Genomic DNA, 24,514 nt, shown 5'->3' with positions numbered 1-24,514 from the left:
GAAAACAGTAGCCAGCTGGAGTTGTGAACATTAAAATCACCAAGGAAAATTGCCTCACTGTCAGGAAAGTTGGACTGGAGAAAGTCAAATTTCAAAGAAGGGAAGTCAAAGAGTTCCAAATGATTAGTGGAATTGGGAGAATGATAGAGGAAACAGATGAATTTGACAGAATGTGTAAAGAAATTTTAAGCCAGAAAAGATTGAAAAGAGGAGATTCTAAATTACTAGGTTTCTGACAGGGAATATGAGAGCAGACATACACACAAGTACCACTTTTGAAGTGAAAGGAATTGTAACTGTGAATAATCTAGAACAACTGAGATCAAAAGTGGTTGAATCAACTGATAATTTGGATTCTGTCTGAAAAAGTTTGTGTAGTTTGCAGACTGTAAGTGGAAATGGACATCATTGAGATTAGAATAGAGACCACATATATTTATGAAATGAACAAGCAAGTGTTTGGGAGGTTTAGCTCTTTTCACAGATAGTTTATTATATTCGTTTGACTATTCATTATGTATTCAGTAGTAAGAAAAGGTGCAGAGTACATGTGGTTTGACGCAGTGAAATTTTATTACCGAGAGAGAGAGAGAGAGAGAGAGAGAGAGAGAGAGAGAGAGAGAGAGAGAGAGAGAGAGAGAGAGAGGGAATCACCAAGAAAGAGAAGAATGATGATATCCAGCTCAGGACCCTGGGTGTGCCAAGCCCATACTCACTAGATGTGAGCCCCTGGGATTATTAAACACTAGCTGATCTGTGAGTCTCCTTGAGAGTTACCAATAGGTTCAGTCTGGTAGACCATCTAGCAGCTGTCCTGCCAACACTATTTTAGTGTGCTGTATCCTTGAAATGTAAGTAAGATTGGATCTTGCCATGTTATCCATTATAACCTCAAAATACATCAATCATATCACATGATGGAGGAGATGGGGGAGTTGCTGGAGCTTTGCTTTGGAGGCTAAACATGATGTCTGCCACTTCAAGCCTCCAATCAGCAAAGTGACGGTATTCACCGGTGGATGAGAGTCGTCTACCACCTAGTAAATAAAAATTTAGCAAATAAATCACAGAAATGTATGAAACAAAGACAAAGCAGAACATTTCATATTCTGCTTTGTTGAAATAAATTTATGCTTATTTGACAGAAATGCATTCCACTGAGAACATTTAGCAAAACTGTAGTATAGTTCTACACTAAGATTTTTCTGAATACCAGAAGAACTTTAGCAGGTGGAGTTCTTATTGTACAACTTTGTGCTGAAATCAAAAATGTGAAAAAAAACGCTGGCAGACAACTTGTAACATGCTGTCCCCTTGTCTTACCCCAAAAGAACATCTCATGTTCCTTCTCATAAATTCTAGAAACACATTAGAGTTAGCATTAGTAGAGGCATATGATGATGTAAGAAAGCAAGCTCATACAGCATCAGCCAGGAAAAAAAAAAAAACCTTCACATTTCACTCATCCATTCGTTCCAAATGTTTGTCTAGTTCTGCTTGAATTTGTTTAAGCTATCAACTTCTACAATGACAGATGGAAGTACTGGCTGGTCAAAGGAAAATTTCCACACATCTATTCGGCAACTGTCTTTCCTTAATTTCAATTTATGTCCCCTCAGGTTTGTAATCTATGGAAGAGGAAGAATCCCACCAGCATTGAACCTGCTCAACCCATTCAATGCCTTATACACCACAATGTGATCACCTAGCAGGTGCCTAGTCTCCAGATGCTGCAATTTGCAGAACTTAAGCCTTTCTTTGTAGAGCACCCATTTATTCCCCTCATCAGTCTTGTTGCCATTCTCTGTACTTGTTCTAGAAACTCTACATTCTTCCTAAAATGAGGCTTCCAGACCTGTATGCAGTACTCAAGGTGTGGCCTGACCATTGCATTATAAAAGGGGATAATCACCTCCTTATCCCTGCTCGCAAAATTCCTGTATATCATTGACAAGACCCCACGACCTACTCTGGCAGCCTGTCTGCACTGTCAGAAAACTTCATATATCACTGGACAACTACCCCCCGATCTCTTTCATTCTCCACTACCCTGAGCAAAACACCCTCCAGTTGGTATATTTCTCTGGGGTTACTGCTGCCCATATGCAGTACTTTGCATTTATCAATGTTAAACTTCAGTTGCCACTTCTCACCCATCTGCAAAACTTTTCCAGATCCTGTTGCAGAAGCATACTGTCATTACTGTTATTAACAATTCTCCCTAACCTTTGTATCATCTGCAAACTTTGACATTAAGCTTGATATACCTTCATCAGTATCATTGATAAATATACAAAACAACAATGCGTTCAACACCAAACCCTGGGAACACCACTAATTACATTAGTCCACGAAGAACAATATCCATTGATTACTAATCTCTGTCTTCTCCCACTCAGCCATCCTTTTATCCATTGTAGCAACTTGCCCTTAATGCCATACTGCTCTAATTTGTACAGTAGTCTTCCATATGCAACAGTATCAAAAGCTCTCCTGAAATTCAAGTATGTGATATCAAAATTATTTTTTGCATCCAGTTCCTTTGTGATAGTATAATAATAATAATATTCTTTATTAACATAAATTTTATACAATAGTGATTCCTTACACAGAAAGCCAGAGGAATCTTACAATTTGTTGTTTATACAAGTGATTTTGTTTTATAAAAAAAAATAATAATAATAGTAATAGTAATAATAACTAAATAATAATTAATAGATCAAAGCAAATATGATAATCAAAATGTAAAAATGAAGTAGTAATTACAGCGAAAAAGGACTACAAGTTGAGTGAGCAGAACATGAAATTACATCGGCTAACTAAGATCGGCACTTACATAAATGTCCTTTACAAACAGCAAGATAGGACAAGATGCCATCGCGATATGCCTAATCTATAGTCCACAGGTCAATGTTGAACGAGTTGAGAGTGTCCAGAGTCACATTTGGGAATCTCTTGAAATTCTGTACCCGCTGGAGCCTTGAGCACAAGGAGGGGGTACTACGGGAAGATGTCTGCCTGGCAAACGCCAACTAACCGTGTTCCAGATGTTGATGTGATCCTACTTAGCTGAGCACAGATGAAGGAATGACTTTATTTTTAGCACATGGGCTCTGTGGACTATGGGCATATATTGCAGGTCGCAGCAGAGTGTAGATTTAGATGTTGTATAGATCTGGTACGACCACAAGTTGGCCCACTTCAGCACCCAGAATTCGAGGCCCCATAGTTTCCTGAGGTTGGTGGGTGGTGCCGCCAACCAAACTTCCACGGCATAGGAGAGTACACTACAGAAGTAAGTTGCAAGGTATTTCTTGATTATTTGCTTATTGTGCGTTTTGCACAGATCAATTTTCATTCCCCAGAACACTCTGAGCTTGGATTTGTTTTTTATAGGTGAGGTTGGCATCAAGGATTACTCCTAGGAATTTGACACTGTCTGTGGGAGTCAGAACATTTCTTGCCAATTCCAGAAGTAGAGAAGATGCAGTATCAGCAGAAGTCGTCCAACTTGGTGTAAAGATGAGATAGTTTGACTTCTCTGGATTGACTGACAGGCCAAAAAATTTGGCATATTTACAGAATGTATTTAGGTAGCTGTTTACAGATTCAGAGGAAGTTTGTTTTTCTTGTGAATCACCAACATGGCTTTTGCATGGCAAGTAGCAAACAATATCATCAGCATACGATAGGAAAGCTGGAATTTGATCCATTAGTGGAACGAATATTGCTGCAAATAACAAGGCTGAGAGAGAACCACCTTGTGGGATCCCTACTTCGATGCTTTTAGTGACTGTAATGCCATCGCCTTTGAAGTGAAGCATTCTCATAGATAGCAAATTATTGAGGATATCGAGCATATTTCCGGATATCCCATAGAATCTCTCAAGTAAGGCAAGAAGGGGTGTTATTTGGACTAGGTCAAAAGCAGATTTCATGTCCAGAAAAATGGTGTGAAGATCTTCGTTGTCATTCCAGGTGTGAAGTATTTTCTGTGATAATGACTGTAGGCAGGTTACAGTAGATCTATTAGCCATGGCATAATGGGTATGTTCTGGCCTATGCGCAAAGATTGCGAGTGCTACATCATCATAGTTGCACTTCTTGAGGCATTTCAGGAAGGGAGAGGCAATTGATATTGGCCTGAATTCAGCCGGTCTTTTCGCACGAGGCTTTTTCAGAACTGCCACGACTCTGTATGATAATCAGCTTGAAGGCACCTGTGCAAATTTGAGTACTTTGTTGTAGAGTTGAGTGAGCTCTTTGCTGATGAAATAAGAAGCAATTTTTAGACTAAAAAGAGGTGTTGCGTCAATTCCTATGGTGGACTTGTCAGGTAGTAAATTTATTATTTTTATTAGTTGTTCTTCGGAAATTTCTGTGTTACTAGAAGGTGAAGAAACGTTAAACGCTTCGTTCCAAGGATATGCTTCGGATGCACGGTGATCTCACTTAAAACACAGCACCTGCTCACACCATTCCTGGACATCTGAATAGAGGAGTGCAAGTATGACTAGTGAACCACACGCGTTTTCCCCTGGATAGCCGGCCGTTCATGAAATTGTCAATAGAAAATTGTTTCCTCTTCTGGAAATCCATCCTTGCTTTGGAAAATTTGGCATATGACTCTTGTGAAGGTGACTCTTGTAAGAGGCATGGGCATCCTGTTTTTCCCCAAATTTCTTGATCAGGAGGTCATTCCACCATGGCTTTGAGTGGGGACTAAGGATGCAAGTTTTGGACATTGCAGACCTTGCAATGAATTCCATCCATCTCAAAAGCCAGTAGGCAGCCTCATTTATGTTAAGCTCAGCCAATAAGTTCCATGGGTAAAGTTGGAAAAGGGTAGTAACTTTTCCAATGTTGATGTATTTTGGATTGTATACTCTCCTGACAGTGTTTGTAGTTTGGACTTGTGTACGTTCATCCTTAGGTGCCTGCAGAGATATCATCGCAGCAATCGGAACATGATCGGACGGGAGGAAGTTCTCAGTTATGGTCAGGGTTTCCTTTACTAAACAGTTTGAGAAGATGCGCTGAAAGGTGGCATTGCCGTGTGAGGGAGGAACATGAATAAGACCAATGCCCATTTCCTACATGTTCAATGACAGAGTATATAGAAGCTTCTTTGTGGCTGGCAGTGGAAGGTTAAAGTCTCCAAGGATGATGAACTTTTGCCAATGATTGATTGTGGATGATAGCCATGCTGTCAGATTAAGGACAGAATCCTAAGAAACTGGTGGAAGGAAATAAACGGCACACACACAGAGATCGACAAACCAGCAATTCGGTAGATTCCAAGAACAGCTTCTATGTCACCTCCTGGATAAATGGATGCCTTAATCAGGGGTAGTGAACTCTTTTGACAGATTGCTACACCGCCACCTCGTCTCCCAATTCTATTAGCAGCCAGCATGTGATAGCCAAGATTTGAGGTGAAGGCATCAATTTCCATTTCATCTCTGAGCCAGGTTTCAGTCAGAATGACGAAGTCATACTCTGTGCAGGAAAGCAAATCAAGTAGGCCGTCTAGTTTGTTTTTGTAGGAAACATCAAATTTTTACTTCGACAGAAGGTTGTACTATGATGAGATTACTCTTGGAACAGTATTTGCTTTTCACATAATGATCTGAAATCTCGTCCCAGGATCGATGTCGCATTCGATGTGCCCTCTTACTGGATATTATAACTGGAATGAGACCAGTCCAATGTTCGCTCGTCATCTCCATGTTAGACATCCATAAGTTGCACCCACTCTCGAATATAATTTGGGAGACTCCGCTAGAGAGGACAGGTAGCTATGCTGGTGTAGTTATGCATTGTTGTGGAATGCTGTTCGGGCTTGATAAGAATGCTGTTCGGGCTTGATGGTCTTTGATGTCCCATAGTATGGCATTACCAACAGACCTCTGGGCCAGTATTCAGCTTTGAGGTATTGTTGGTAATTAGGCCCATCAATCTGAATCTTAAAGGAAGCATAAGATGGATGCTTGGTATTGATTTTGAAAAGCTTACCTGGTATACCTAGTTCCATCAACAGTGCCTGAATTTCTTCAACTTTTGTCAACGGATCCAGCCTGCTAATGAAGATATTTGCATGAGTATTGCTGGTGTCTTGGCGATCTCGTATTCTGAGGCTAGTATTAACTATTCTCGTGCCAATTAATACCTTTGGCATGGGGATGCTTGTGTCGGTTGAGGTCCGGGCATCTGGCCTTGCTGTGCTCCATTCATGCCTGCCATGTCCTAATTCTGTTTTGTTGATTTTAGCATGGCGCTATATGCGCTGTGAGAGAGTGAGAGTGTAACTATATCCGTTTCGAGTAGTAGCGATGACTCAGGTGTGGGAGATGGGCGTTCCAGTAGGCCAGGACAAGGCTCAAGGACTTTCGTTGATAATCTTCAAGCTGGCTCGGACGTTCCCTTAGCGAGCTATTTTCTGAATACAGTTTTCTTAGAATGCCTTCAATAGTTTCAAGTTTCTCAGTGTTACACCCGCAAAAAGCGCAGCTGACTTGAGCCTGTGATTCCGTTTGAGAACAATTATCAGTAACCCCAGGCAAAAACTTGATGTTCGTAGCAGGTTCACTGAGAGTGGAATTGATATGTGTGGTGACGTTATTAACAACATTCAGCATTCTAGAGGGAGAGACTGTGGGGAAGGGAAGCAGGTGCACTAAGGGAGCAGCCAATATGTCAGCTGTATCTGACGAATCCCTATTTTGCTTGCGGCAGAGTGCACATCTCGATTTTGATTTTCTAAGTTGCGCAGTCCATTTTAGATCTTTAATGTCACTACAAAAATTGCAAAAAAGAAGCTGGCATGATAATGATGAACATTTTATTAGGCAGTCGGAAAGTTTTTTGCAGCTCGAGCAGGGTTGAATATTTTTCGATGGCATTGTACCCAAAATTCACTAAACACTACAGGGAGAGATATGTCAAGGTCAATATACTACAGGGAGAGATATACCAATCATGGTATCCAATAAAATTGGTCAGACAAGACTTCCCCTTCACAAACCCATGCTGTGACTGAATTATTACTGCAGTCTTGTCTAGATGATCCTGCAATGCTTCTTTAATCAGTGACTCCATTATTTTCCCTGGAACAGAAGTGAAACTAACAGGTCTGTAATTATTCGTGTCACCCTTCGATCCCCCTTTGTGAATTGGAGATAAATTTGCACATCTGCAGTCCATGGGGACTTCCCCTTAGTCCAAGGATGCTCTCATAATTATGGCTAAGAGTTTGCTTACTTCCTTTGCCACCTCCTCTAATATAACTGGGTAGATCCTATCCATCCCAGGTGCCTTTCTTAAATTTAACTTCAATAATTTCTCCTCCACTTTGCTCTCAGTTATTAAAAAATGATTTAACTCCTGTTAGAGTTTGATAAACATCTGGCCCTCTCCTCCTTGAATGACTCCTCATGTGTGAATGTAGGTGCAAAATACTCATTTAATTTGGCAGCTATCTGAGGAGAATAATCATCTACTGTCAAACCATTGATATCAAGTGGACCAATCTGATTCCTCTCCTTCCTTTTAGAGTTTATATAAGTAAAGCAGTCTTTGCTGTTTTTCTTTGCATCCACTGCCAAAGATTTCTCATAATCTACCTTTTCTTAACTAACCTCCTTTGTGACTTGAATACAGACTAGCTTATATACCATAGGCTTCTGTGTCTCCTGATAATTTATATGCATCCCATGAGTTTTTCTTCTCTGCCATGAGTCTTGTTAGTACATCTGACATCCATTTGGGTCTAAACATAGAACAGTATTTCTTAGTTGGAACAAAAAGCCTAGTAGCTTCCAAGATTACCTCCTTGAATACTTCCCATTTAGAATTTGCTGTTGGTATCATTTCAGTTTTATACAATTTATCCCACTGTATAAAACTTAAAAAATCTCTGTGACCAATGTAGTCACCTTTACGAAAGAAAAACCCTTCCATGTAACTACCCAATGATGGTAGTTACATGTATAAGTAAATCCCACATCAGTACACTGTGATCACTGCCACCTAGTGGTTCCTTTATCTGTAAATTCTTAATGCATGAATAATCACTGCTGATAATCAGATTAATAGTGTTATTCCCTCTGGTTGCCTCTTTAACATGCCGCTGTAGAAAACAATCATCCAATAAGTCCACAAAAGCCTTGCTAGTGTGCAAGTGACCAATCCACAAGTTCCAATCAATACCTGGGAAGTTAAATCCCCCATTATAAGACACTCTGATTTACTGGTCCACTCTATTCCTCTGTACAGTTGTTCATTGTACCCACCAGAGTCATTAGGCCTATAACCAATTGCTATCCTCATTTTTGCTTTCCCAATGCTTATGTCACACTAAACCGACTCAACATTGCTCTGTCCATCTATGTTAACTGGATGCACTTCCTTAGATTTAATGTGTTTCCTAAGTAATAGCATAACCCCTCCTCCCTTCCTGTTCTTTCTATCCTTTCTGTACACATTGTACTCCCCAGATTCCAATTCTGCATTCCTTATATTTGTGTGACATCACATCTCTGATATCTCAGCAATATCTGCCATTGATGTCTTGACCAGCACTTCAAATTCATCAAATTTATTTACTATACTCTTAGCATTGGTGTACATGCAAGTATATATATGTATGTATTCTCACTCATATTTACTTACCTAACAGAGCATAAGTATTTGCCTGTTTTATGATGACTCCCAGTATTTCTTGAAATCCCCAGAAACTTGCTTTCAAGGCTGCTGCTCATTCCAGTAGAAGCAGTGCAAGAATCACTTTCACCTCTGAATGTGGCTGTTGTTAACTCCCCAAACTAGCAGTTGATACCTTGATAGCATCAACAAATATTCTTGTACCTTATCTATTTAAGTGTATCCCATCCCTCTAGAAGCAGTCTCTCCTATTAACAAGCACAGACTAAGCTGGGAAAAATTCTACCCCATAAGCCTTGTACAGTCTCTCCAGAGCCGAAGTGTCTGACAAGGCTCTCATCACATATTCCCTCCTATCGTGTCTGGGCTGGATTTCACACTTCGACATTTAACCCTAACTCACGACTTTTTTTCAACATTGACCTCTACTTGTTAAGTAAATCCACAGATCTCCTACACTTAATATCATTAATGCCAATGTGTACAACATTTTCACATGCCCACATCATTCTTTATGCTGCCGTAATGTAGAAATAATTCATTTGATGACCTTTGTTGTTTTTATATTATCAGCAAAGATTTTTCAGAGGTTACCCTTCAATGGATTATACTTAAATGCTACTTGTATTTATTAAATTCTGATTTCTAAATAAAGTTTAGAGGAAAGAATAATGTAATAAGTAGCTTATTCTCTTTTTTTTTTATTACCTTTAGAATACAACTAGATCACCTGAATAATCCTGAAGAAGCTGTTAGAATTGTTAAGGAGACTAAATCAGTTGATGGTGCTAAAATGGTTGCTAGGTATGTTCCAATAAATTAGAGTTTTGTGTGGTATTTATTGTTATCTATCATGGAAATTCTGCTTTAGGTAATAGTAATCATGGCGGTCATATTATCTCTCCAGCAGTTGATGAATAAAACACATTATTAATGGTGAAAATTGAATATCATAATATTTTTATATAAATTTTTATGTATATAAAAATTTATTTTTATATACACAAAATCTATTTTTATTGTCAACCAAGAGATAGGGAGAAATATTTCAATTCAAAAGGGAATTTACATATGGATAGCAACAAGTACATTGGACATCCAAAACCAATAAAAAGTAGAATACACATAAAGTAAAATAAATAAAACAGAGCTATAATGCTCAATGAGTCCTACGTACATTTATATTAATATACCAAAATAAAGAGAAATTTACCTCAATGCTTTTTTGTAGAATGCTTCACTACAATATTCTCCCAAATTCACTCAGACGTAAAATTAACCCTCAATGGCTTCCTTCCCTCACAGACATATGAATGGTCTGACATATCCACGATTGTTAATCAAGATCTCCTAACCTGACCACCAACACATCAAACCACCCATATAACCCTGAGAGTCAGAAGACATCTTGTCCAATATTAAAATCAGTGAAACGATCACAGCATATAAAAGTTAAAATTTTAAATTAGCTAAAATAAAATAATTTAACCCAGTTTTGAATAACTTCTCTTCCTTTTTTAAAGCAGACTGGGGCTTTTTGACGGTCTGTCTTGGTCACAGGATAGAAATAACATAATGGGAAATTCTTAAACCCTTCGAGATTATTTAATATTTTGGTGCAAGCACGCAAACGACCACGAATCTGATATGAGAAATGGCCTACGTATATTAATGGAATTCACGTGTAATTTTATTTCCAGCATTTCTGCAATTAATAATTTAGTGTAATTCCTCTGTATACTAAGTATTTTTGATTTGTCGAATAGAAAGGTGTGATTCTTGTCGACAGCATGGAATGCTAATTCTGATACACCTGCTCTACCGCATGCACTGAAGCTAAAAGTTGTCTATCGTATTTATCGTACACCTGGTGTACCTTTGATACGATGAATTACATTCCTTGCATGAAATGTTGTATACTATGTCGATAATTTGTGTCAAAAATGACGATAGCATCGTTTGGTTGTTCATTTCAGTCTGTAATTTCCACATGTGTCTCGACACAATTTTAAACTCCATATCCCTAAAAAGTCTGTTAAATTGTTTGTGCCAATGCCCGATGTACAGCACCGAAATAAAGTATTTCTTGGGATTATTGTTATTGATTAAAGTTTTCATTTGCAGCTTATTTTTGGCTTGTATTTTAACCATGTCAATGATAGAAAGAGGATAGCCTCTATTTGAAAATCTATCAGTTAAGTGTTTGGATTTCATTGGTTAACGATGTTTCTGATGTTGAATATTTAAATGCATTCAGAAATTTATTAAACATAATAGATCATTTGTACACAAACGGATGATAGCTGTCTTAATTAAGGTACATGCCCGTATTTGTCAGTTTCCAATAAATATTGAACTGAATGCTGTTAATATAATGGGTGAGTGTAAAATTCAAAAACTTTAATTACTTTGTTTCAGAGTTCTCCGTTTCAAGTGTGAAACTCAGTCTCGGGTGTATGTTATAAATGAATGTAAGATATCCTCAATGGTATTTATGTTAATGATACATAGAATGTTGTCCAAGTATCTCCCATAATACCTAACATGAGGTAAAAAAGGGGTCATATATATATATATATACGTTCAATCATGGCAAGGTAAAGTTCCTATAAGAGACCGCTAAGGTTCAGGCCCATTGGTGATCCAAAGGTTTGTTTATATATTTTATCGCGAAACATTATAAAATTTTCTTCAATCAGGAGTTTAATCAATTGAAAAATGTCTTTATTGGAAATTTTGGTGTGATTGATAGGTATTGTGTTGCTACTCAACATGTCTCAAACTATATCTAGAGTATACTCGACGTTTACTTAGATCTTTTAATTGGGCCATAGTAATGAAATCGTTCTTACGATACCTCTATTGTTAATGTATTATTGTATTGATTGACTATTTTGGTAAATAAAGTGGAGTTAACCTCCTGATACATGGACGTGTATGCTAGGATCGAACTTAGTTTGCTAATATAATCCGATTTATTAAGTATTACTACCGTGTCCCCCTTGTCGGCTTTTTGTATTACAGTATCTTTGTTTTCCCAAAGGTCATGTAAGTCTTTATTTTCATTCCTACTTAATTTGGGGAATTGTGGACTTTTAATGTTATTTATTATCTGGTTAACCTGCTGTACAATTAAATCTTTCTGTTTAAAATTCCGGATACTAAATTCAGTGTCAATCACATGCTGCTTCTTGGGTAAACCCCGGGGTGGTAAACTGTAATTTAATCCTTTTGATAGGATAGAAACTTGATCTTGTGATAAATTGTATGAAGACAGATTGGTCACTTGCTGATATATTGTTGTATTATCTTCTAAGGGAGGATTAGTGGATAAATTATATTGGACTACATGATAAAATCTCAAAATTATGCATTCCTCGTTGTAAGTATGACGTTGATCCCATAGTTTATATTGTATGACCTTGGCTAGACGTCTGTGATAACATATCCAACTTATGTAAGTGTCAATTCCTGATTTCAACTGCTAATGCTTCACTTCGTAATGGAGGCCTTCAATGAAGTCCGTTCGCAGGGTGTAATTGTTTTTTTAGCTTATTGTAAATTTGTTTAACTTGTAAAAGATACTTTTGTTTGATAAAATAACTAGAATTCAAAGCCAATTTAATAATATTATGTGATGTAGTAGTTACTAGTTTTTTTATACCAGGAATTCTGTTATTAAAATTAACTCTAGCAAATTTTAGGATATTTTTTTCAAGACAATATTTTAAAAATAATATGTGGTGATTTTGGGTTAAATATTTTAATGTTACTTTAATGTAATTCTGCACCAAGATATCTAAAAAATCTCCGATGACTCCAAAAAATAAGGGGATATGATAGGAGGCGTAATGAAATTAAACAAAAAAATAGTCAAAGGAATTTTAAAATCAATTGGAATAAATAAAACAGGCTATAATGCTCAATGAGTCCTACATTTATATTAATATACAGAAATAAAGAGAAATTTACCTCAATGCTTTTTTGTAGAATTCTTCACTACAATACTCTCCCAAATTCAATCAGACGTAAAATTAACCTCAATGGCTTCCTTCCCTCACAGACATATGAATGGTCCGATGTATCCATGATCGTTAGTCAAGATCTCCTAACCCGACCATCAACACATTAAACCACCACCACCACATAAGAGGAAGAGAATTCAAAATTGGGTTAAATTGTTTTAGCTAATATAAAATTTTAACTTTTATATGCCATGATCATTTCATTGATTTTAATGATTTTAAAATTAGACAAGATGTCTTCTTACTTTCAGGGTTATGTAGTGGTGGTTTAATGTGTTGGTGGTCAGGTTAGGAGATCTTGACTAAAGATCGCAGATACGTCGGACCGTTCATTTATGCCTGTGAGGAAAGGAAGCCATTGAGGGTTAATTTTGCATCTGATTGAATTTGGGAGAGTATTGTAGTGAAGCATTCTACAAAAAAGTATTGAGGTAAATTTCTCTTTATTTCTTTATATACCCATAAAGTAAAAAAAAGTCAAACACAATCAGATTTTTTCAGTAAAGAGTCTGATATTTTCTACAGTAAAATTTGTTAAGTTGGTCTTTAATCAAGGAGATGACTTGTAAAGCTGCATCAATGGCTCTGGTAAGAGTGAAAAAATTAGGAGGAAGCCTTGGATCACAGATATTTTACTGCAGAAAATGGATGAGTGGAGGAGACTGAAAGGCCAAAAAAATGATAATCAAAGGAACTATTGTAGATTTAAGAATGAAATTGATAGGGGATGTAGGTGGGCAGAGAACATTTAAATTCAATCTCTTGGTGGTCAAGAGATTAAAACACTCGAACAACAAAGTCGGATGGACTTGCCGCATAGAAAAATCAGAGAATTAACAAGAAAGAGTAGCGGAATCCAAACGAGAGCAATGCAGGATGAAAAGGGAATGACAGTACTGAACTTGGAAGAACAAAAGGAAAGGTGAAGGAGATATGTTGAAGAACTTTATGACGATTCAAGCACGTACAAATGGAGAAATACTGAACTAGAAGAACAAGAAAACGTGGAGGAGGAAATATCTAAGGATGAATTCAACACAGCCTCAACAAAGCACTTAACTTAGCAATAACAAAGCACCAGGAATTGACAACATACCTGCAGAGCTTTTAAAATACAGTGGAAAAAATCTGAAGAAAGCCTTATTTGAACTGATAAAGATGATATACAGGGATGAGTAGTGGCCGAAGGATTTCTGCACATCATAATCCCCATACCCAAGAAAATGTCACCAACAGTATGCCAAGACTATAGAACTATAAGTCTTATTACCCATGCATGCATGCATGCATGCATCCAAGATTCTGCTGAAAGTTATCAAAGTTCGTATGGAGAGTCATATTTGAACAATTTCTGGATGACTCACAGTGTGGTGTTCGCAGAGGCAGATCGACAAGAGATGCTATTGGAACATTGAGAGTGTTGGGTGAGAAAGTGTATAACATGAGAAGAAACCTCTGTGTATTTTTTTTTTTTTTTTTTTGGTAGTTGTTGGCGCATCGGCATCTGTGGCCATAATGCACCTCCTAAAGTTTTTGCAGTACTTTGATCCAAGCCCGAGGTGGGATTCGAACCCACAACCTTTGGGTTGCTAGGCAGGTACTTTACCCACCCGACTAGCCCGGTCGGCGTGTATTTTGTGGATTATGAGACGGTATTTGATAGAGTAATCTGGAGAGAATTGTTCGCATTGCTTGAGAAAATCGGATGCAAGAAGAAGATTATTGGACTGATCTATGACTTATATAGAAGACAAAATGCAGTGATAAGAGTGAGGAGAGAACTAACAGAAAAAAAAGTTAAAGTTAAAAAGGGAGCAAGACAGGGATGCTTACTTTCACCTGGTTTGTTCAATGCTTTTGCCAAAGTGATAGTAAAGGAGGCACTTGGGAATAAGAAGGGGGAGATTAAAATAGGCAAAAAGTACGTACAGGCTATACTAGCAGGTTTCCCTACTACACTGCAAAAAATGATCAAAAGACTAAATAAGAAAGTGCTGAAGTATTAAATGAAGATAAATGTTATGAAAACTAAGGCAATGATGATTGGTAAAAGGAGAATTGAGATCAATGGAGTAAGAATGCTATCTGGGGCAGTTATTTGCACAGGACATTTCATGTCAAACTGAGATTCACTTGCAATGGCAAAACACTCTTTCAAGAATAAACTGTCCTTGGTTATGCAGAAGATGATATCACGAGAAATTAGGAAGATAATAAAGACATATATCTGGTCAGTGGCACTATATGCAGCACAGACATGGATTCTAACAAAGAGAGAGACAGAAAGAGACTTGAGGCCTTTGAGATGTGGTGCTGGTGCAGGATGGAAAAAATTAAATCAGACTGAAAAAGTGTCAAATGTGGAAGTATTAAGACATGTCCTAGAACAAAGGAAAATTTTAGGTAGAATAAGATCAACTAGACTAAAATGGGTGGGCCACATGATTCAACATGGTTAATTGCTTCTGGATGCAATGGAGGGGACTGTGGAGGGAAAACACCCTGGGGTAGACCAAAAAGACCTTCATTGGGATGTTGCTGGATGAAGCAGAACTTCAAAACTTTGAGGAATTAAAACAAACAGCACAGGAGAGACAAAGATGGCAACAGCTCATCAGAGCAACTAACCAGTTACAAGACTGAATTACTGATGATATTTGTTAAGAACCCACAGATCTCAATGCAGTTATTTGTTATACATCATAACAGCACATAACAGAGTGGGACACCATCTATTTTAAAGAACAAATATTTTTAAACATTTGATATGACAAAATAAGTCTTCACAAATTAAATTAATGTTTATTTTTATTAATATTAATGGAGAATTCCATTCAATTTAAATTTAAGAAAAGGATATATCAAACAGAACCCAAATACTTTTTCAAAATACTTTTTCTTTTGTTAGACTCCCAAACTTCAAAACACTACTGTTTACAAAATACCTGAATATGTGGGAATATATTCATAATACCTGAATATATGATATCCTTTATTAAACTTAAGGAACACAATTATTTGCTTAATATGAAAATCACCTACCACTTCCCTAAGGCATGTCTGCGTAAGATCATGAAGATCATGTCAGTGTGACACTGTGGGTTATATAGGTGAATTCACTGTTGTGTTGTATGTTTCGTTTGATGCATTTCATTTTTGATAGTCTTGGATATCCGCCCATTAACAAATGTATTATTATTATTTTTTTTTAAGTACACACACACACACACATTTATATATAAAACAATTGATAGTTCAGGCACAGAGTCTGTTCAGACAGGTTAAATGTGACAAGGTATGGTTGAACCATACCTTAACATAACAATTTTCAGATGGATTTTTTTTCAGATGCTTGTCACCTTAGTAGTAATGCGTGTTTGAATCTCATTGGAGTTACACATTTAATTTGTACACTAAATAATGTGACATTTACCCAGGTCAACAAGTATTTTTAATTGGGGGAACTAGATAGACCTTTGGATGCTGCTTCCAAATCTGTTTTTGGTTTTTACATCTAGTTTTTGTGATGAGACCCAATTACATGAACACGGTGAGACTAATTATACCATTCACATACCTATTCAGCCAACTCCCATGACTAAAATTATTATTTATATATTTATTATTATTATTTATATATTCATATTTATGTAATTGTTTGAATATATCTATGTTCTTATTATTTCATTATTTGATTATAAATTGTTTCAGGTAAGATCTGGCGAATTACCAAAACATATTCATTATTATTCCTGGAAAGTGCAAAAATCACTCTAACAAATTCTGCTGTGTGTACTGCTCTTTTTTTACTAAATCACTATGCCGTACAGTCACGACAGATATTCTGAAAATTTACCAGTTATACTTTGGCTGTCTTGTCATGCACCGCATGACAGCTGCTAGTTTGAACGGATTATGTGACTGGTTGAACAAAAGGAAAATGACTATGCTGTTTGCCTTGCTCATGATATGGAGGGGCCAAAAGATTTTTATCCAAGCCTGAATTCAGCATAGACCAATCCCTTATGATGACATTATACCAATTTGGGTGCCATGGATTACATTCTTTATAAAATGAAGCAGAAAGCAATAAGGGTGTGATTAATGAAGACCTGAGAACTTTAGCCAGTCCTGATCACATACTACCTAATGAAGAAACATTAGAGGTGGTGCTTTTTACCCAAGATAAGTTATTATGATTATTATTATTATTAGCTATATGGTGCAAGGAAGCCTGAGGCTTATGCTGCACCAGCCAAAAAAAAAAAAAAAAAAATTCCCCAGTTACGCTAAGACAGAGAGAGAGAGAAAAGTAAAAGGGAATCACCAAGAAAGAGAATAATGATGATATCCAGCTCAGGACCCTGGGTGTGCCAAACCCATACTCACCAGATGTGAGCCCCTGAAGTTGAATGACTTCATTAGGGATCTAGCCCTCTCCAAATGATAAAGTCAAACTTGGCCGAGTCTAAAGTAGAAACACCTGCTTAAGAAGAATATCAGAAGAATATGTTAACAGAAGGGACTACTTCTACAGAGATGGGATACACTTAAATAGAAAGGGTGCAAGAATATTTGCTGATGCTATTGAGGCAGTGGTAGGTGGGTTGGAAAACTGTTAGCTTGGGGGGAAACAAGGACTAATAGATTAACAGTAGTCACTGGCAGAGGTGAAAGAGATTCTTGCACTGCTTCTATTAGAATGAGCAGAAGCCTGGAAAACAAGATGCAGGATATTTCAGAGACTGCTGGGAGTCATTGCACTACAAGTAAACACATGGGTTGTGTTAGGGTAGCTAAGAAAAAGAACAGGTGCATGTATACTTGTGTGTACACCAATGCTAGGAGTTTGATAAATAAATTTGATGAATTTGAGGTATTGCTCAAAACATCAAAGGCAGATATTGTTGGGATATCAGAGATGTGGTGTCACACAGATATAAGGAAAGCAGAACTGGAATTTGGGGAGTACATCTACAGAAAGGATAGACAGGATAGGAAGGGAGGAGGGGTTATGCTATTAGTTAAGAAACACATAAAATCCAAGGAAGTGAAGCCAGTCGACATCGCTGGACAGTGCAGTGTCGAGTCAGTTTGGTGTGACATAAGCATTGGGAGATCAAAATTAAGAGTAGGAATGTGCTATAGGCCTAATGACTCATCAGAGTCATTAGGCTTATTGCAACTGTACAGGGAAATAGAGTGGGCCAGTAAAACAGAGTGTCTTATAATGGGGGATTTTAATTTCCCAGATATTGACTGGAATTGGTGGGTTGGTCACTCACACACTGGCAAGGCCTTTGTGGATTTATTGGATGATTTTTTTCTACATCAGCATGTTTGGGAGGCAACTAGAGGGAGTAATACTCTTGTTCTGATTATCAGCAGTGATTCTTCATGCATTAAGAATCTGCAGATAAAGGAACCACTAGGTGGTAGTGATCACAGTGTGCTGAAGTGGGATTTACTCAAAGAGGTAACTACCATCAGAGGTAAAGGGAAGGGTTTTTGCTTTCGTAAAGGCGACGATAATGGTCTGAGACAGTATTTAAATTCTATACAGTGGGACCAACTGATGATGTTACAAACAGCAAATTCAAAATGGGAAGCATTCAAAGAACTTATCTTGGAAGCTACTAGGATTTACATACCAACTAAGAAATATTGTTCAAGGTTTAGGCCTAAATGGATATCAGATGAACTAATGAGACATATAGCAGAGAAGAAAAATGCATGGGATACATATAAATTAACACGTGATACAGAAGCCTATGATATAAGTTGATCTGTAACCAAGTTACAAAGGAGGTTAGGCAGGCGAAGGCAGATTACAAGAAATCTTTGGCAAGGGATGCAAAGAAAAACAGCAAAGAGTTCTTTACTTATGTAAACTCTAGAAGGAAGGGGATGAATCAGATTGGTCCACTTGATATAGATGGTACAACTGTTGATGATCCTGCTCAGGTAGATAACAAACTAAATGAATATTTTGCATCGACATTCACACATGAGGAGTTATTCAGTGAGGGGAATGCCAGAGGTCTATTCAACTCTGGCAGTAAGCTAGATAATCTTGTAATAACAAGAGTAAAGTGGAGGAGAAATTGCTGAAGATAAACAGAAGAAAGGCACCTGGGGTGGATGGGATCTATCCAGTTATATTAAAGGAGGCAGCAAAGGAATTAAGCAAACCCTTGGGCATAATCATGAGAGCTTCCTTGGACTCAGGGGAGATACCCATAAACTGGAGATGTGCAAATGTGATTCCAATTCACAAAGGAGGATCAAAGGCTGACACAAGAAATTATAGACCTGTGAGTTTAACTTCTGTTCCAGGAAAATTAATGGAGGCACTGGTTAAAGAAGCACTGCAGGATCATCTAGACCAGACTTCAGTTATAACTCGGACACAGCATGGTTTTGTTAAAGGGAAGTCTTGCCTAACCAATTTGATTGGATACTGTGATGCAGTCACAAAAGAACTGGATGCAGGGAATAACTTTGATATTATATACTTGGATCTTAGAAAGGCTTTTGATACTGTTGCACATGGAAGATTGCTGCACTAATTGTAGCAGTGTGGCATTGGAGGCAAATTGCTGCTATGGATAAAGGGATGATTGAGGGGGAGAAGTCAGAGAGTGGTAATCAATGGACACTGCTAATCGTGGACTAATGTTATTAGTGGAATTCCTCAGGGTTCAGTGTTGGGGCCATTATTGTTTTCTGTATTTATGAATAATATCGATGATGGTATATCAAGCTTAATGTCCAAGTTTGCAGATGATACAAAGGTTGCCAGAGTTGTTAAGGACACTACTGACGCTATGCTGCTGCAACAGGATCTGGAAAGGTTGAGCAGATGGGCTGAGAGGTGGAAAATGAAGTTTAACATTGACAAATGTAAAATACTACATATCAACTATACGTATCAACTCTGTGGTACTACACTGACAATGGTAAAGAATGAAAAGGACCTGGGGGAAATTGTGCAGGCAGATATGAAGTTCTCTGAACAGTGCAGATGGGCTGCAAGAGTAGCTCATGGTGTCTTATCAATGATATACAGGAATTTTTCTAGCAGGGATAAGGAGGTGATTATTCCCTTGTATAAGGCAATGGTCAGGCCACACCTTGAGTATACAAATTTCCTCAATTTGTATACAGGTCTGGAGGCCTCATTGTCAAGAAGGATGTAGAGCTGCTGGAACGAGTACAGAGAAGGGCAACAAGATTAGTGAATGGAACAAAGGGTTGCGCTTATGAAGAAAGGCTTAAGTTTTGCAAATTACAGTGTCTGGAGAATAGGCACCGGCGAGGTGATCTGATAGAGGTGTATAAAGCCTTGAATGGTTGGAGCATGCTCAATCCTGATGGGATTCTGCCTCTTGCTCAGAACAATTACCTGAGAGGGCATAAATTCAAATTGAGGAAAGACAGATGTAGGATAGACAGAGGCGGGTTTAACGGCGGGCACACCGGGCGCGCACCCTGGGCCCCGACTTCTGAAGGGCCCACGCAAAATTAGTTGAACATATTAGTTCAAAACTTTGTGATTATTATTATGCTATTATTAATTATATTATACATATATTCAAATTTTATTGGAAATAAAACATTAATAGTACATAATATTTTTTATTTATTTAAAAAAATGATTAACATGTATTTTTATTTTTCCTGTCTCTCTCTTTTTTTTAAGGGTCCCAATATTTTCTTCTGCACCCGGGGCCTCAATCGACCTTAATCCGTTCCTGAGGATAGATGTGCGGAAATTTGCATTTAGCCAGCGGGTATTGGTTGGTGGAACAGACTTCCATCCTTTGTTATAGAAGTTGGTAGCCTAAATAAATTTAAGGCTCAGCTAGATAGGTATTTTGAACGAACAGAGGGGTGAAGTGGAAGTTTTTTTTTGTTTTTTTTTTGGCTGATGCTGCATAAGCTTGCTTTCTTGCATCATATGCCTCTACTAATGCTAATGTCTGATATTCTTCACTATTGGAAAAGAAACAAAGTTTTGATAACATTCTTTACAGTAAATGGTTTGCTACTGCCATGATATCAATGGAGTTTTTAGGGAATTGTCACAAGTATATATTACATTTGAATGACATCTCTTCATCAACTTCTTGCAGCAAAGTTTAAAAGCTATTCTGTTGGATGATGGGAACTTAAAGCCAGCCATCCCCATTATCCACTCTTTTCATCTAAAGGAAGCATACTGTAACAAGAACACTGCTTAAAGCAATTCTATACAGCACTCATTAGTGGAACATCTGCGGTGAACTTAAAGTAATTGGTATGCTAATGAGCATGCAAGGAGGGTTCACAAATTATTGTTGTTTTCTATGTCTGTGGGACAGCCAGTGTACCATAGTCTATTCAATCAGATGTAACTGCCCTCAAAGAAGTACATATGAGCCTGGAACAAATATTTTCCCATATGTATTGTGCAGATTGCTGGAACAGACTTCCATCTGCTGTTGTGAAGTTGATAACTTAAATAAATTTAAGGCTGAACTAGACAAACATTTGGAGTGACTCGATGGGTGAAATTAGCATTAGCATTAGTAGAGGCATATGATGCAAGGAAGCAAGCTTATGCAGCATCAGACAAAAAAAAAAAAATTCTCCCATTTCACCCCTCCGTTCGTTCCAAGTACCTGTCCAGCTCAGCCTTAAATTTATTTAGGCTATCAACAAACCAACCACCCGCTGGCTAAAGGCAAACTTCCATACATCTATCCTACATCTGTCTTTCCTCAATTTGAATTTATGCCCTCTCAAATGATTATTCTGAACAAGAGGAAGAATTTCATCAGCAATGAGCATGCTCAAACCATTCAAGGCTTTATACACCTCAATCAGATCACCTCACATGCCTAGTCTCCAGACACTGTAATTTGCAAAATTTAAGCCGTTTTTCATAAGAGCAAACATTTGTTCCATTCACTAATCTTGTTGCCCTTCTCTGTACTCGTTCCAACAGCTCTACATCCTTCTTAAAATGAGGCCTCCAGACCTGTATACAGTACTCAAGGTGTGGCCTTATATAAGGGTATAATCACCTCCTTATCCCTGCTAGAAAAATTCCTGTATATCATTGACAAGACACTATGAACTACTCTTGCAGACAGTCTGCACTGCTCAGAAAACTTCATATCTGCCTGCACAATTACCACCAGGTCCTTTTCGTTCTCTACCACTATCAGTGTAGTACCACAGAGTTGATACGTCACTCTGGAGTTGCTGCTTCCCATATGTAGTACTTTACATTTGTCAATGTTAAAGTTCATTTGCCACCTCTCAGCCCATCTGCTCAACTTTTTTTAGATCCTGTTGCAGCAGCGTACTGTCATTAGTGTCCTTAACAACCCTGCCAACCTTCGTATCATCTACAAACTTAAACATTAAGCTTGATATATCATATAAATACAGAAAACACAGTGGACCCAATACTGAACCCTGAGGGACTCTACTAATAAAATTAGTCCATGATAAGCGGTGTCTATTGATTACCACTCTCTGTCTTCTCCCACTCAACCATCCCTTTATCCATAGCAGCAATTTGCCTCCAATGCCACGCTGCTACAATTTGTGCAGCAGTCTTCCATGTGCAACAGTATCAAAAGCCTTTCGAAGATCCAAATATATGATATCAAAGTTATTCCCTGCATCCAGTTCCTTTCTGACCACATCATAGTATCCAATTAAATTGGTCAGGCAAGACTTTCCTTTAACAAAACCATGCTGTGTCTGAGCTGTAACTGAAGTCTTGTCTAGATGATTCTGCAGTGCTTCTTTAACCAGTGCCTCCATTAATTTTACCGGAAAAGAACTTAAACTGACAGATCTGTAATTACTTGTGTTGCCCTTTGATCCTCCTCCTTTGTGAATTGGGGTCACATTTGTACATCTCCAGTCCATGGGTACATCCCCTGAGCCCAAAGAAGCTCTCATAATTATGGCTAAGCATTTGCTTACTTCCTTTGCTGCCTCCTTTAATATAACTGGATAGATCACGTCCACCTCCGGTGCCTTTTTTATGTTTATCTTCAACAATTTCTCATCCATTTTTCCTCTCAGTTATTACAAAATCATTCAGCTCACTGTCCGAGTTTAACTGACCTCTGGCATTCCCCTCCCTGAATAACTCCTCATGGGTGAATGTAGATGCAAAATACACATTTAGTTTGTTAGCCACCTGAGCAGGATCATCAACAGTTGAACCATCAATATCCAGTGGACCAATCTGATTCATCCCTTTCCTTCTACAGTTTACATAGGTAAAGAACTCTTTGTTGTTTTTCATTGCATCCTTTGCAAAGGATTTCTCATAATCTAACTTTGCCTGCCTAATCTCCGTTGTGACTTGGTTACAGCTTATATCTATCATAGGCTTCCATGTCACCCATTAATTTTTATGTATCCCATGCATTTTCCTTCTCTGCCACATGTCTCATTAGTTCATCTTACATCAATTTAGGCCTATACCTTGAACAATATTTCTTACTTGGTATGTCTAGCCTAGTAGCTTCCAAAATAACATCTTTGAATGCTTCCCATTTTGAATCTGCTGTTGGTAACATCATCAGTTGGTCCCACCATACAGAATTTAAATACTGTCTCAGACCACCGTAGTCACCTTTACGAAAGCAAAAACCCTTCCCTTTACCCCTGATGGTACTTACCTCTTTGAATAAATCCCACTTCAGGACACTGTGATCACTGCCACCTAGTGGTTCCTTTAGCTGCAGATTCTTAATGTATGAAGAAACACTACTGATAATCATATCAAGAGTATTTCTCCCTCTAGTTGCCTCCCGAACATGCTCATGTAGAAAACAATCATCCAATAAATCCACAAAAGCCTTGTTAGTGTGTGAGTGACCAACCCACAAATTCCAGTCAATATCTGGGAAATTAAAATCCCCCATTATAAGGCTCTCTGATTTACTGGCCCACTCTATTTCCCTGTTCAGTTCCTTATTATACTCATCAGAGTTATTAGGCCTATAACACACTCCTACTCTCAATTTTGATCTCCCAATGCTTATGTCACACCAAACTGACTCGACACTGCACTGTCCAGCGATGTCGACTGGCTTCACTTCTTTCGATTTTATGTGTTTCTTAACTAATAGTATAACCCCTCCTCCCTTCCTATCTTGTCTATCCTTCCTGTAGACATTGTACTCCCCAAATTCCACTTCTGCATTCCTTATATCTGTGTGACACCATGTCTCTAATATCCCAACAATATCTGCCTTTGATGTTGTGAGCAATACCTCAAATTCATCAAATTTATTTACCAAACTCCTAGCATTGGTGTACATGCAAGTATACATGCACCTGTTCCTATTCTTAGCTACCCTAACACAACCCATGTGTTTACTTGTACCGCAATGACTCCCAGCAATCTCTGAAATACCCTGCATCTTGTTTTCCAGTCTGCTGCTCATTCCAATAGAAGCAGTGCAAGAATCACTTTCACCTCTGCCAGTGGCTACTGTTAATCTATTAGTCCCCCAAGCTAACAGTTTCCCGACCCACCTAACATTACCTCGATAGCATCAGAAAATATTCTTGCACCCTTTCTATTTAAATGTATCCCATCCCTGTAGAAGCAGTCTCTGCTGTTAACAAGTACAGACCAGGCTGAAAAAAATTCTAGCCCTCGAGCACTTCACAATCTTTCCAGGACTGAATTGATCAACAAGGCTCTCATCATATACTCCCTCCTATCATGTCTGGGCAGAATTGCAGACACTTTCAAATTCAACACTAATTCACGGCTTTGTTGGGAATGTTTTTTTGTTTAAGCTGGC

The 24,514-nt window shown here is 38.0% G+C and overlaps 1 protein-coding gene across 1 annotated transcript in view; it reads left to right on the top strand.

The window, feature by feature from the left end:
• Oseg6 (intraflagellar transport protein Oseg6) overlaps positions 1-24,514 on the top strand; it is a 690,115-nt gene that overhangs the window by 493,789 nt on the left and 171,812 nt on the right. Inside the window, exon 27 of the mRNA XM_090372456.1 lies at positions 9,376-9,465. Coding sequence (XP_090228582.1) covers positions 9,376-9,465 — 90 coding nt within the window. The remainder of the gene's footprint in view (positions 1-9,375; positions 9,466-24,514) is intronic.

Source organism: Mastigoproctus giganteus, chromosome 1 (assembly GCF_048544385.1).
Source record: "Mastigoproctus giganteus isolate SK-2022 chromosome 1, ASM4854438v1, whole genome shotgun sequence".
In the NCBI taxonomy this organism is placed as follows: Eukaryota; Metazoa; Arthropoda; class Arachnida; order Uropygi; family Thelyphonidae; genus Mastigoproctus; species Mastigoproctus giganteus.
Note: the sequence above shows the minus strand (reverse complement) of the source record. Positions and strands in the feature narration are given on the sequence as shown.